This window comes from Anolis sagrei, chromosome 2 (genome assembly GCF_037176765.1).
Source record: "Anolis sagrei isolate rAnoSag1 chromosome 2, rAnoSag1.mat, whole genome shotgun sequence".
Taxonomy (NCBI): domain Eukaryota; kingdom Metazoa; phylum Chordata; class Lepidosauria; order Squamata; family Dactyloidae; genus Anolis; species Anolis sagrei.
This window is the reverse complement of record NC_090022.1, coordinates 121,956,931-121,972,989: the sequence shown is the minus strand read 5'-3', so window position 1 is coordinate 121,972,989 and position 16,059 is coordinate 121,956,931. Positions and strand designations below refer to the sequence as shown.

The window sequence follows — 16,059 nt, the reverse complement described above, 5'->3', positions numbered from 1 at the left end:
TTAAATAATTCAGAGCTGAAGATTAAATGGGGAATTCAGATTAAGTGGATCTGGCCATCTGCAATCTCCAATTCTTGTGATGTCATCAGTTCCTTTGTGGCATGAGTTCTTAACCCCACAAGTTATCCTCCCAATGTGTGTACAATCTACAGGACAGATGGTGCTCCTCCTTTTCACTCCATACCAATGAGAAATATATCAGAGGAAACTGTAACAAAGTTCAGTCACTGCCCTCTATTCCACATCTCTGCACACTAGTGTTCTGATATATGATATAATAGAAAGGAAATGGACCAGTTTCTGTAACAAAAAGCCCTCTTTTTTTAAAAAAAAAATGCTATAGGGAAATACAGTGCTTATAAAAATGACTTGCATCCTGTTAAGCATTTACAGTGTCCCCTCACTTATTGCAGGGGTTCCATTCCAGGATCCACCACGATAAGTGAAAATCCGTGAAATAGGAACTCCTGACTCCCCCTCCCCTCCTCTTCCTCCTCTTCCCCCCTCCTTACAAAATCACCAGAGCTTTGACACAAGGCCACTGAAGAATGGTCAGGCCCACCCCTCAGGCAGGGAGGAAAGGAAAGAGTATGCCTGCCCAGCCAAGGCCTTCTCTGCCAAAGGTGGCCCTTGCCCTCCTGACCCTGTCCCTGATCCCTCTGCCTCCAGCACCTTTGGGCCTTGGGACTGCCTGCTTATCTCTTTGGGGACCAGCTGGTTCTCCTTGTTGGGCACCATGGCGCAGGCAGGTAGGCAGGCAGGCCAGGAGGCAGAGGGAAGGAGAGCTTGCCAGAGTAGGAAGGAGGTGCAGATGGGAGCTTCCCTTGCTCTTGGTGGGAGCCTCCATTCCTCCTCCTCTTTCCCTGACAGCAATGCCTCAGCGCCCTCCCTCTGCCAGCACCAATAAATTCATATTTATTTAAAAATACATTATTTTTTTAAAACCGCAAAACAGTGAGTCCGCATAAAGCAAATTGTGAGGTAACGAGGGAACACTGTATATCATATTAGATGAAATTAAGTAAAGGTGAAGCACAATTCACCCTTTTAGAATGTGGAGAAGAAATGTAGCTGTGGTTTTGGGACTACTGCAGACAGCCAATGCTGTGGAGTGATGAGTTTCACTAAGCAATGCTCCTCTAAGTGCTATAGCCACAGCCAAATTTGCCATTGCACTTTGGTATGCTTAAGCACAAGGCCCTGTTGGCCAGGGGGCCCATCTTCCTCTAAAAAAAAAGATGGATTTTGCTTCTGTGGTGCAAAATTTAAAGTTCTGTTTCAGAGCAATTCCAGACATAATTATAGAGTTGATAGTCTATGGGAGTGTGCCATGAAACAGGCAGTGTAGACCTACTGGGCACAAGGAAGGGGCCTCATTTCTTAACTAGTACAGGACGTCATTTGTCTTAAACCTAGCACTGACTATAGGGCCTATTATGCAATAGGCAGTAGACGACGACGACGACGACGATGATGATGATGATGATGATGATGATGAAAAACTTTATTTGTAGACCTCCCTCTCTTCCCTAAGAAGAATGCTGCTCAATGGGAACTCCTGTGGAAAAACAGGACATCATTCACTGGAAGAGTTGTGTCTTGTCAGGGGTATAGCTGGAAGATTATAAAGATATAGGCTATAGCTCTTCATGCAGGAACTGGGCCATCATTTTTAAAACTTTTCTGGTGTTAGCCAATATATTGATGTTTTTCCCTGCAAAGAAGTGTTTCATTCACACTGTTTTGGAAAAATACAGCACCACAGCAAAAGATATTGTGTTTCGTGCTGAGCTTCCAGTTGTTCAATATACCACTACCCATCCCAAAATCACACCTCTTTCTGATGATGGAAAGGAATGTGGATGTGGACTGAATATAGACGAATGCACAAAATAGCCTTGTATACTTCTTAAGATAAAAAGCACACTATTCCCCATTATTATGGAAAGCAAGTTTAATTTCGCTTATAGCCTTCACAACAGGATTTGTTCGTGCTAGCAGCCATTTATATGAAATTACTTCAGGGATACAGTGTTACACAGGTAAAACCATCTGTTAGACCAGGTTTTGAATTGCCATAGCTTTGCCAGTTCAACTGGAGAATGTCAAATTCTCAACAATTGTCTACCTTTGATATTTGAATATAAGAAGCACTTTCAGACTGTACTTTTATTATGCACCAAACAGCACTTTTAATGTGATATTGAAACGTCCTGTTCATGAACTCTGTGGAACATCCAGACAATGCCATTTTCACTTTGCAGCTTTTCCATATTTCCCTTTTGATTCTTTGGCCCATTTTCCTTATATATCTAACATTGAACTATTGAGTTGGAAGAAAATAAAATATTACAGTACATTACAGTTTTGGATTTAGCATCTGTTTCCAGACTTTGCATTACCATTGTTTAGCCCTGGTAAATAAGATGGACAAGGAATGGAGACCTTTCCTGGAGCCGAATGAGGCCAGCAAGCAACCTGATCAAAGGTCCCATTGCAATATACTCCTGGGAGAAAAGTAGAAAGAGAGAGAGGGAGAGAGAGAATATGTTTTTTAAACATTAACTGAAGGTTTATGCAATCGATCACCCAGGGAATGCAGAATGTCTAGACCAAGTTATACTAATTATAGCTGAGATATAAAACTTGGGATTGTTTATATTAAATTAATACCTGTATAAAAGCAAACATCTGGTAATAAAGCATGCTTGAAGTGTGATGAGATGCCATCCACTGCTTTTTCAAAGGAGAATTTGGCCTGAATCCAAAAGAAATCACCCATATTTCCTCTGCTCCCATTTTAAGCATTGGCCATAAGAGACTAACTTAACGTCCTACTGTAGTACTATGGATCTTTCAACAACTATCCCTGTGCCATATTGCAAGAACTGACTTTGATTGAAATTTCAGATAGATATGGCTAAGAATTTTTTTATGCATGAATGTGGGATGTGAAGTTGAAAAGAAAGTATGCATCTGGACCAGATAGTTGTGATCATCCCTTGTAATTATATCATATTCACATTACAGAGATATGGTAGTAGATCCACTTCAATTTCCCTGGCAACATCCCATGGTATCCTGGGATTTTCATTTTATTTATTTAAATTTATTTAAAACTTTTATATCCCGATCTTCTCAACCTCCGTAGAGGGACCCAGACTGACTGTCTGAGTGGTCTTTAGAATTCTCAGCCATAGATCTCTAATGCTTCACTAAACTACAAATCCCAGGATTCCACACAATGCCACCATGGCACATCGAATTGTTGCCGACTATAAACCACCTTGAGTTGTCTTTGGACTGAGAAAGGCAATATACAAATATGGTAAATAAATAAATAGGAGGAATATAGCACTATGGGCCCATGGCTGTCTTCTTATAATGTAAGAAACCAAATCTGGAAGTTATGTTTACAGCCTGTTGCTGTACCAAAGTTCTTATGAACATCTAAATAAACAAACCACTGGAAATCTAACAGAACCAACAAAAAAACAAGACTAAAAAATGCACAACTAAAAATAGTACAACATTTCTATTTATTATTTTGATTCCATTACGTGTTGTCCTGCCACAAACTAACAGGAAATGAATTGTGGTGAACCATAGAAAGCAAATTCAAGATGATCTTAAGAAGTCGAAGGGTTAGTTAAAAGGTTCAGAAATGAGTCACCATTAAGATAATGACAGAATGTTGCCTTTACATAAAATACCTTTGTTTTTGTTTTTGTTGGTGTTGATTGAATAAGATATAAGTATACTTGCAGATCACCATGCTAAGATCATGTGGTCGTGATGTGAGTCAGTAGGAAATGAATGAAGATGAGTGAGAGAAAATCAATCCAGGAGTTCTCATGTAGTTTAAGAAGCCCAATAACATTCACAGTAAGCCACCATGTATCACTATGTAAAGCAGTTTTACCCCACTCATATTGGAGATCAAAGGAAAAAGAAGAGTGGCTTGGCTAAAACCACACACCCTTGCTTGAGATTATTTCTTCATCTGAGACCTTTCAGGTCACATTCTTGACCTACCCTATGCCACACCACCCTTGGGTGGTAGCTCCAGGGCCCTTTCACACTATGTAATTATACCACTATGATTCTACTATGATTCTACTTCAACTGCAATGGCTGAATAAACTGTGGACTTCTCCTGGGGTTTGTAGTTTCATCAGAGGAAAAAGTACAAAACTGAGGAGCTCCCTAGCTGATGATCCTAAAGGACACTCTGTGAAGTGCAAATCCAAAGATTCCGTATGGCATTACCAATCCACTTTAAGTGGAATCATAGCGCTATAATTGTGTAGTATGAAGGAGATCCAGATTTAGACACTGTATATGTAATGGGAGAATCCCTCCATTCCATGGAAGCTCCTACTCTCTCCCTTAAATATTAGAGACTTAAGAGACATGCTGAATGAGTGGGAAGGGGTGGTGGCATTGTAGTGCTTTCAAATTGCGTAATGGGATCATAACCAATGTTGCTAATTGTGGGTATACTAACTATGTAGTAAGTTTTGAAGGCAACAAAAGTAAGGTATAGGCAGAGAAGGAGAGGCAAGGGGAATATAGGGCTGTAGGACAGCAATGTGGAGGAAGAGTAGCTCAAAAATGGCTAGGAAATGCAAAATGAAAAAAAAAGACCATGTCCAATCAAAAAATGGGATACCTTTGTTAGGAGCAGCTATGGCTTTAATATTGTGATGAAGAGCTCTGGAGAATGTAAAAGCACAAACATTTAACCCTGTCGATTCTCCAATGCAGAGTTAACTCAGTGAAGATCCATAAATGGACTTTATTTTTTAATGAAGCCCACCCCTTCTCTATCTGTCTTTCTCTTTTAAATTGTTTCAATTAACTGTTTACCCACAATAAGCTGCCCTGAGTGACACAAATGTACTAGAAAGGCAGAATCTAAACATCTCAGTCAACAAATACATAAAATAGGATTTATGGACAAAAAGGGTGACATGCATTACAAGTAAGTAAGAGGTAAACAAGTTCAGCTTTGCAGTCTGAGGAACTATAGCATTCATAGTTTGGCAGTCATCGTATTCTTTCAATTGTTTCTGTTTCTAAACAGATTCCTGTTGCTAGTCACCAGGAATTGTAGGAATCTGTTTTGGACTATATCCTCCTATATGAGCTTGCCTGGTTTCTGAGTTCATCAAGGAGGCAAATCCTTTTGTTTCAACACGATACTTGATGGGAACATGAGAGAGTGGGTCTTCTCAATGGGCATCCTCTGCCTAGGGAAGCTAATCTGGTTCCTGAACTGTTGTCCACTGGCAAACCTTGGGCAATTAAATGGTGTTGCTGTCCAAGGGTTTTGATTGTTTGGGTGCTAATGAGTATATTTCTAGTGTTTTACATTTTGGTTGAATTTGTTTCTTTTTTAATTGTATATTGAGTTTCTAACCAGCACAATAAATGTTCTACAATACAGAATAGACAAAAGTTTAAATGTGTGTTTCTGTATTTTATTTTTATTCTACTTTGACTGAGATGCAAAGCTGTTGTTTCCACTTGGAAAAGCTGAGTTATGGAAGTCTTCAGTCCAATAGAGAAAGAACACAACAGGTTATAGAAAACTGGGCCAATAACATGCTTATTTGAAACTAGACAACAGTGAATTAGCATCCAGTTTACTTTCTTACCAGTATTGACTGTAGTTTCCTGCAACATTTTCATACAAGCTTCTTTATAAGAAAGGAAGCTAGTTATTGTTTTTTCAAAATTTCCTTTGACCTGCAGATGAAGAAATTATTGCATATTAACAATTTTAGCATGCATATTATATTCCAAAGAAGTACTATATATTAAGAAAGCAAAATCATATCAAAATTCTCAATAATTTGTGTTTTGAGTACCTTGCAATCTCACTGTGGTTTTTCCACCAAGTAAGTACATACTCAGGGATGGCTCAACCCATTATGCAAAGTAAGCATTTGCAGTATAGTTGATTTTGCCCAGGGGTGCTCTTGAGGCACTCTTGGGGGAAAATAGACCTTGACATATGCGAGTTGTAGTTACTGGGATGTATAATTCACCTACAATCAAAGAGCATTCTGAACTCCTCCAATGATGGAGTTGAACCAAATATGGCACAAAGAACTCCCACGACGAACAGAAAATATATATCAGTGATTGGTTGGGGGAGGGGGGGGGCAAAATACTGTTTGCTTACCATTGAAAATTACCTAGGGCCGCCTCTGTACATACTATTGCTGAAAGATTTATTCTAGCAAAATATTCACAATGAGGTAAAGAGAACAGGTTAATTGCCTGATCTGGAATTTTTGACAGGTCAGCTCTGCATATCGTATTCGGCCTGCAGCATATGGATGAAATAGCTGACTTTAAACATCAGGCTTGGAGCAAAACGTTACAATATGACAGACTGAAACAGCTAAAGTAGAGAATCAGTTTAAGCGAGAAGTCATCTGATTGCAATATTTCCCAACTTTATTTTAATAAAGTGTTAAAGTGTTATTATTGCATGAGATGATACACTGTCAGTTCAGATACATCACCTTTTATCTAGAATTCCAAAATCCAAAGTATTCCCAAATCCCAAACTGCTCACATAGGTAGTTGAAATTGCGGTACTTCTGCTTTCTGATGGCTCATGCAATGTACACAAACTTTTCTTCATGAACACTATTATTTTAAAAACACTGTACAAAACTATGCTATACATACATGCTATATGCACAAGGTGCATATGAAACATATAGGAGTTTTGTGTTTAGATTGGGTTCCATCTTCAAGATATCTCACTATGTATATAGATAAGCAAATATGAGTATTTCAAAATACGGAACAATTCTGGTCTCAAGCATTTTGGAGAAGAGATATTCAACCTGTACGATGACTGGGCAGCCGATAAAACATAAGCTGTTTTGGGGAAGCGATTGCATTTGGTTTTCTTATTCCTATCTCTCAGCAATGCCATTTTCCTTTAGAAAGGGTAATTACATTACATTGGAAGTTACTTTTAAGAATAGTACATATAATGGCACACTGAAGTAATCAACAACTAGTTAGTGATAGGATTATTATTATTATTATTATTATTATTATTATTTACTTTATTTATACCCCACATTTCTCCTTGCGGGGACTCAAGGCGGCTAACAACCACACACTTTGATCAATTTAAAACAAAGCCAATGCAAATTAAAAAAAAAAAACCAGTTAAATAATACTGTGTGATGATGTTTTACGAACCCACGTGATCTACAAACCCACGCGATCTCTTCGATATTCCGGAGAGGCTCTTCTCTCGCTCCTGCCCAGTGCCCACATCTCAAGTGTGACTTGCGGGGATGAGAGAGAGGGCCTTCTCTGTGGTGGCCCCCCAGCTCTGGAACTCACTCCCCAGAGATATTAGGCAAGCCCCCACGCTAGCAATCTTCAGGAGGAACCTGAAAACCTGGCTATTCCAATGTGCCTTCAGTGATTGAATGTAAGAAACTCCCTGACCAAACTTTGCACTAAACGTCCTTAGAAGCACTTTATTTATGGTTCATGCAACTGAATCCTCCCTCATTCTTGGATCCTCATCCTGATGATTTGCATCATCCTATCTCCCAGAGTTTTTAAAATTTTAGCTTTGAATGTGGCCCTGCCCAGTGAAATCCTCTGTTTTTAATTGCATGTTTTATATTGTCTGTGTCTTTTACTATATTTCTTTTCATTTTATGTATTTTATTTTCTGGTATTGTTATGTTTTTGTATTATTTATTTATTTATTTATTTACCTTACTTATATACCGCTGTTCTCAGCCCGAAGGCGACTCACAGCAGTTCACAACAAATACGAACAGCAAAAATTCAGTGCTATAGTATAGAAACAGTTAACAACCTAACACATTACACAATTAATAAACAGTTACTACAATACCCATCCACTGTCGTCTCGTCATCAAAAACATGTTCCAGATTCGTCATCCATTGTTCCATTCCAGTGTTCATTAACCAATCATTGCACTAATTATTTGAACGCCTGCTCAAACAGCCAGGTCTTCACCTTTTTGCGGAATACCATTAGAGATGGTGCTAGTCTAATGTCCGTAGGAGGGGCGTTCCACAGCAAAGGAGCCACCACCGAGAGGGCCCTATCTCTCGTCCCCGCCAGCCGAGCTTGAGAAGCAGGCGGGATCGAGAGCAGGGTCTCCCCGGAAGATCTCAAAGTCCTGGTGGGTTCATAGGCAGAGATGCGGTCGGATAGGTAGCTTGGGCCGGAACCGTTTAGGGCTTTAAAGGCCAACGCCAGCACTTTGAATTCAGCCCGGTAGCAGATCGGTAGCCAGTGGAGTTGGCGCAACAGGGGGGTTGTATGCTCCCTGCGCTCCGCTCCTGTTAAAATCATGGCTGCCAAGCGTTGGACTAGTTGGAGCTTCCGAGCTGTCTTCAAAGGCAACCCCACGTAGAGAGTGTTGCAGTAGTCTAAACGGGATGTAACCAGAGCGTGGACTACCTTTGCCAAGTCAGACTTCCCAAGGTACGGGAGCAGCAGGCGCACAAGCTTTAGCTGTGCAAATGTTCCCCTGGTCACCGCCGAAACCTGGGGTTCCAGGCTCAGCGATGAGTCCAGGGTCACACCCAAGCTGCGAACCTGCGTCTTCAGGGGGAGTGCGGCCCCATCCAACACAGGCTGTAACCCTATTACAATGTATGTACTGCACTGATGGGCGTGGCCTCATGTAAGCCACACCGAGTCCCCCTGGGGGAGATGGAGCGGGGTAAAAATAAATTATTATTATTATTATTATTATTATTATTATTATTAATAATAATAATAATTCTGGGACCAAATCATGAAGGTACCACAACTCTGTTGTAAATGCCTTCAATGTGGCATTAGATTAATTCTATTTAAAAGAAATGTGCAATGTTCCCCTTCCAACTGAACATATTTTTTGTGTGGTGCAAATACAACAGGATCCCTATATAACCAGGCTATGGCTTATCAAGTTGTGCATCTTCTCCCTATAGTAACTAACTACAAGTAGAACAAAGCTCAACTATCTTCATTGAATGTTGTTCTGTAGCACCTAGAAATGATGAGACAACAGACAAGAGTTCTTTCTCCCACCCTGGGCATTCCACAGATATATAAACCCAATTTTCCTAGTTTTCAGCAGATCTCACAACCTCTGAGGTTGCCTGCCATAGAGGGCAGGCGAAACATCAAGAGAGAATGCTTCTGGAACATAGCCATACAGCCTGGAAAACTTACAACAACCAGATGAGACATATTGTTTCTGGACTCAAATGACTATCAAGCTATTTACACGCTTACTCTTCAAGATTTTCTCCCTTTTCTTTCAGTCTGTCTGAAGTGGATAGCTAATTATTGGCCCTTGAGACAATATGAAAGGGTGTATAAGAAAAACTTGAAAACAATGCTGAACATAATCGATATATAAAACATCTGTAAATAGATTTACCGCATCCTTTTTAACTGCTTTATTTGGATGGCCACATCATTATCACTGCTATGTTCAATGTTATGCTTATTGGGATGTAAGTGGAACCTACATTTTGTCTACCATGGATGCAACACACTACAGTTTAACCAAAGTAAAAAAAAAATCCAATTTAAAAGTCTCAAAATGTAGCTTGCACAAACTTCCCTATTGACATCCTGTCTTTCTTTACCCCTCCATTTTTAGTCTGAAGTCATTCTAGCCATTGACATCTTCTTGGGACAAAACCTTTTCCTTTATACACTTAACAACTTCTGTTTGCAATCAAAACAACCCTGGTATGCTGCTGACATGTTTTATCTTCTGGCTGAGGTACAATGTCTAGTGAAGTGACCAATATATAACAGAAACTGTTTTCTTTTAGTGCTCCAGCGTCCTTGCCAGCCAAATTTTCTTAGATTTTGGACAGACTCATTCCTCTTTTTCATCACCTGTTTTTCTGATTATGTTTCTGTGTACTATAACTAACTGCAAACACTCACAATAGTTTGAAATGTAAACAATTCAAAAGATGGCTAAGACTTGTAAAGAGAGTGACAAAGGATTTTAAAATGCAAAGATATCATGAACAATAACATCAGAATCATCCTTGCCATTTGATGAATGGATGGATCTATTGGATTTATACCCTGCCTGAGTAGCATATATTGAAAGCTGAACAATGAAGAAAGTTGACAAAAATCCAAGCTTGCTTGAGATTTGGTGATAGTAAAGAGGTGTACAGATACCATGGATTGCCAAAAAGAACAATAAAAGGATCTAAGAACAAATCTAGTCTGGATTCTCATTGAAAGCAAGAATGGCTAAACTGAGAGTATCTGAAGTTGGACATACCATGAGATTTCATTGGAGAAGTTAATGATGTTCATTAAAGAGGAAGACTGTCACAAAAGAGGTTGGCCACATTACTGATAGATTCATACTATCACAGCAAACAATTTCCCCAAGTTTTTATGACCTAGGTTGGGCTGTCAATAAACCTGCTCTTGGGACCTCTTCACATAGTCCACAGGGACTGTGCCATTTTGCCAGCAGCTGCCAGTGAAAGGGAAAGCACGGGAGGTGTCTCGTTGTGCCTCGGACACTCTCCCTCCTTCCCCCATCAGATGATGTGGATGGGACAGGGTGTGTCGGTGCCCTGTCCCAATCAGATGGATGAAAGGGCAACATCACATAGTGATGCACATTCCCTGCCACACTTTTCCCCACCAGGAGGAATGTGGGTGGGGCCTGCTGAGCATCATCTGAAGCCCCAGCCAAAAGCACCAAAACAGGGCTATTTAGCCCTGTGTGAAGAGGTCCTTGGAGATTCATTCATAGGGTCAGCATAAGTTAAAGCCAACTTGGTGGTACAGAACAACAGTAATATCACAGTAAACCCAAAATACTGCCCTCTTTATTAGGATCACAAAACAAAGCACACTTTTTCTGGGAAAGTCCTACCTAGAGACTCCAAGCAATTCCCTTATATTTCAAGGAACAAACCAAGGCCTTCTAACTCTAAGGACCTCATCACATGAAGGTTCCTAATGCGGGTGACAGCTGGGGGGGGGGGGGTGGAATCTCTGGGCAGCATGAGTAATGTGGGTAGCTGTGGGGGAAACAGTTGCCCTGTGTCCCACATCACCCACATCACCACTTTCCCCATCACATAGGGGGAAGCATAACTGCCCGCTTCCACCCGGTGCTGTCCCCATCCTAGGCAATAAGAACACAGGAGGCATTCAATGTTCTCAGGTCTCCATCCTAGGAGGGTTCCAGGATGGAGCCAGGATGGAACCCCACCAGAAGCAGCCTGTGGCATGTGAAGGGCTCTGTTGGTCCTAGGACACAGCTGGAGCCTAATGTAATGAGGTCATAAGCCTTATCCTGTGAACCTGGTTTCACTTTCTCAGTACTTATTATGGGAATTAATGCTTTATTTAAGGGGTCCTCAAACTTTTTAAGCAGATGGCCAGTTCACAGTCCTCCAGACTGTTGGGGGGGGGGGGAGACTATAGTTTGAAAAATACATGAACAAATTCCTATGCTTACTACAAATATCTTATTTGTAGTAAAAAAAAACCCAACATATTTCCTCAAATATTATGTGCCACCTAATCTAATGCACACCTCAATTTTCCATGACCTTGAAATAAATAAAAAAAACTGCAGCCAAACATAATGCGCAGTGGCAAAAAGTGCCATATTTGTGAAAGGGTCTCCTCTCAACATTCTCTTCTGCAGGCTAAACATTCCCAGTTCTTTAAGATGCTCCTCATAGGACATGGTCTCCAGACCTTTGATTGTTTTACTCACCCTCCTCTAGACACCTTCTAGCTTGTCAAAATTTATTTTGAACTGTGGTTCCCAGAATTGGACACAGTATTCCAGGTGAGGTCTATCCAATAACAAAGTGACTTTCCGTATGAAAATGACACCCCCCCCCCAAATTTCCTCTCTTCCCAAGTATTGCCCCACTGCTTCAACATCTTTACATGAAGAGTACAGGTTGACTTGCCTCTCTCCTGAAGTGGCCTGTATGGGTTTATCTTTATTTTTAACAACAGATTGAACTTCCTCACACAAACCCAGATATACACCTCCACTTCAGCATACTCCATCACCTTCTATGATTAATGGTTTCAGAGGAAATATCTATCATGTCAACAAAGAAGGCAATCACATTTGCACAGTGCAATGAACTGTTTCACCTGTTTTTAAAAGAAAGAAAAATCTATCCTCTGCTACTGTATAAGTTAGCAAGAATACTTCCCTCCTACCTAGAACAAATAATGAACAAAATAAAATATAGCTATATTGCCAAGAAACCAATAGCCCTATGGGGTCAAGCAAGAAAAGTAATCAATATCAGGTAACAAGCATTGAATCATAGAACTGGACTGTAACTCAAAGGCATCTACTTCAACTTCTTGTCATACAAGAATAAGAAACTAAAGCAACTAAAAAACCGAATTCAATCAATTTATTATATATTCCAGCACAAGACACAAGATGAGCATCCAACCTCTGTTTAAAGGCCTCTGACTAAGGAGAGATGGCCACTTCCTGAGGCAGTTTGCTTCAGTTTTGGGAAGCTCTTACTGCAAGGAAGTTCTTCTTAATGTTTAGGTAGAATCTTCTCTTGTAATTGAAATTTATTGATTTGTATCCTAATTTCTGCAGCAAGAGAAAATAAGTTCACTCCATCTTCTACATGGCATCCCTTCAAACATGTAAATATTACTATATGCCATCTTTCAGTTTTCCCCTCTTCAAATTAAAAATACCCCAGGGCCCTAAAACATTCTTCATAGGTCTTCATTTCCAGACCATTGAGTATTTTGATCACAATTCTCTAGAGCACTGCTTCTTAAATTATGGTCCTGAACCCACATAGGGCCGCCTTAGCTCAATGTTGGGATCACAAAAAATTGGCAACAGGAAAAGGTTTCTGAACATCACCCATTTCCACAAATGTGTTAGCAACAATGTGCAGCATTTACAATGGACTTTGCCAAAAATAATTCTACAAAAAGAAAAATCATCCAATTTAGCAAGCCTTGCAAATGCTGATTTATTATAAGTAATAATTTGATTTGTATACCTATTTTATATACCTATATACCTGCGGTCATGTAAACATTTCTTAGGTGGAAAGGAGTTTTGAGTAGAAAATGTTTAAGAAGTCCTGCTCTAGAGATCTTTTAACCTTTTCTTCTCCAGGCTAAACATCTCCCTAAGTCGTTCCTCATAGGGCATGTTTCCCAAGTCTTTTTCCATTTGGGTCACCTTTGTTGGTACACTCTCCCTTCTTGAATTGTGGTGGCAATAACTGGATATAGTATTTTGCAAGAGGTTAGACCAAAGCAGAATAGGGTGGTACAATTGGTTTCCTCAGTCTGGAAATATACTTCTGTTCATGTAACCTAGGCATATATTAGGGGTTTGTTTTTGGTCACTACAGGACATTGTTGACTCATGTTTGTTTTGCGATCTATTAAGACCCCTATTTCTTTCCACAGGTACTATTATCATGTCAGCTGTCTCTCATCCCTTATTTATGCAATCATCTGTCCTTTATATTGCCTGTTGAATTTACATTTCTCTGTATTGAAATTAATCTTCTTAGTTTTGACCCAACTCTCCAATTTGTTCAGATCATTTTGCATTCTGATCCTGTCCTCTGGGATATTTGCTACCTATCCTAATTTGGTGTCATCTGAAAATTGGATACACATGCCCTCTATTCCATACACAGGTCATTTACAAAGATGTTGACTAATACTGGATGCATGGAAGGACACTATAGACATTCCATTAATTCATTCTCTACAACATCACTATAACAAGTTATTATTTCCAAGCTTCAGTAACCCCAAAATTAGAGATTCAGACATACTACTGCATTGTTAGTTACCCTATTATTGTGAAAGTGTCACAGTACTGGTTGTATGATAAACTCAGCATCTGGGAGTAAGATCATTGCTTGGGTAGCTTTATTGAGTAATATGTACCTGTTTGCTAGAACTTCTCAATTACTCATTTTAGATAGAAAGTATGAAAAAATAGACCTACTCAGTTTCTCCACAACACCACTCAAGTCTACAACCAAACCTATTAATTAGCTCAACATTCTGGGTGAACTCTGTTAGAAAATGGGATAATCACAGAGCCCTGCCACAAAAATGTATTAACTTGTAGGTGCATTTTTTCTGTCATGACCTCCTTAATAACAGTACTTAGACATTTAAAGACCACCAGAGGTACACATTTACCAGCTTTCAATTATGCAGAATCGAATAAAATTAGGAAACAGGGAATAATGGAAATATGTGCATAGACCTGTGTCCCATCAACATGAATGGGTTTGACTATCATACATTAAAGAATTTTGGAATAGTAGTTATATGTAAATTTCAATTTTGTGGGTATATATATATATATATATATATATATTCTCACAAAATTGCAATTTACATATTTCCCTGTTGGTATCCTCTGTTGTTAAACACAATTAAGGAGTGACCTGGCTTTGAAAAGCAAGCACCTCCTTCCACATTTGCAGGTTAAGCATTAGCAGATTTAATTATGCAGTGATTGCTGTATTTAACACGGCCTACTGCCAAAAAATATACCTTCTGGCAGCAGTTAGCTGCTTTGAGTCTCCTTGTGGAGAGAAAAAGCTGGGTATAAATAAATACAAGAAGAAGAAGAAGAAGAAGAAGAAGAAGAAGACCATAGAATTGTGCTAGAGGATGCCTAAAGAAATGTTATCTCAGTACACAAATAATAATAAAAGCATTTGCTATTTTTATTTATATTTGTCTTTCCCACTTTCGTAGGAACCCTGTGCCACCTCAGCCCCACAAATATAGAAACACTACTGTAAATATTTGGAAAATAATTAAATTTGGGTTCTTATTCACCCCTGCTAGTTTAAGTAACATTATTTTTCTTAGCAGTTGACATATCTTACGGTTGGTATAGAACAAGCTTGTTCAATCTGTGGCCCATGGGCAGTATGCGGCCCAGGACACCTGTGAATGTGGCCCAAAACAATTGTAATTTTCCTTAAACCATAAAGATATTTTTTGTACAGTTGTACAGTTTTTTAAGTGTACAGTTCTTGATCATGAACTTTGTAGACAACAATGGAAAGGAATGGAATAATCAAAATATGTAATGTCAACAAATATCAGAGTATTATTAATAATTTGCATGAAAATTACAATCAGTTTATCCAGAAGGCCTGCTCGATGATTTTAAAAGACCCTCTGAATAAGGCGGCACATAATATTATGTGAAGCCATTTTTTGCTTATCTGTAGTGCTAGATATCACAAAAATTATGCACTGAACCTTTTTATTATCATCAGTTATTGTTAGTATTAGTGTATTTTATGTTTGGCCTAAGACAATCATTTTTCTTCCAATGTGTCCCAGGGAAGGCCAACGTTTGGACAGGTATAGAAGATGAATAAGCCAGGCTCTGTTGCAAATATTGGTGTCCCGAATTGAGAAAGAGAATGACAATTAATGGTTTATATAATATACTAGCCATCCCTTGCCATGAGTTGCTGTGGCCCAGTCTGTGTATATTTGCTTTGTGTGTATATATATTTTTGTATATGTGTATATATGTGTTTATATATATGGTTTTGCACATGTGTTGAAATGTATTTTTATTTTTTGGCTTTTAAGTCTCTTCTGCTGTGTTTTAAAATGTTTTTATGAGTCATGGACACTTATTGGTCTGATAGGTGTCTTGTGTCCAAATTTGGTGTCAATTTGTTCAGTGGTTTTTGTGTTATGTTAATCCCACAAACCAACATTACATTTTTATTTATATAGATAATTTGTGTTTTGTGGGAGTAACAGTTTTGCAGTATGGCTGAGTAATGTTTATGGTTAAAATTATCCATTAGTGTTTTTGGTCACATTCAGTCTAGTTTTAAACAATGAATAATGAGTTGTGTCATTAAATGGCTTACAGGTTACTGTCTGAGCCACAATTCAGTTAAGAAAAATGTACCTTAGCTGAAGATGATTGAAGAAATGTCTATAGTCTAACATAATTTAGA

The 16,059-nt window shown here is 39.1% G+C and overlaps 1 protein-coding gene across 1 annotated transcript in view; it reads right to left on the bottom strand.

The window, feature by feature from the left end:
- GLP2R (glucagon like peptide 2 receptor) overlaps nt 1-16,059 on the bottom strand; it is a 49,083-nt gene that overhangs the window by 16,562 nt on the left and 16,462 nt on the right. The window contains exons 2-3 of the mRNA XM_060764550.2: nt 5,661-5,751; nt 2,403-2,507 (exon numbers count right to left, since the gene is read on the bottom strand). Coding sequence (XP_060620533.2) covers nt 2,403-2,507; nt 5,661-5,751 — 196 coding nt within the window. The remainder of the gene's footprint in view (nt 1-2,402; nt 2,508-5,660; nt 5,752-16,059) is intronic.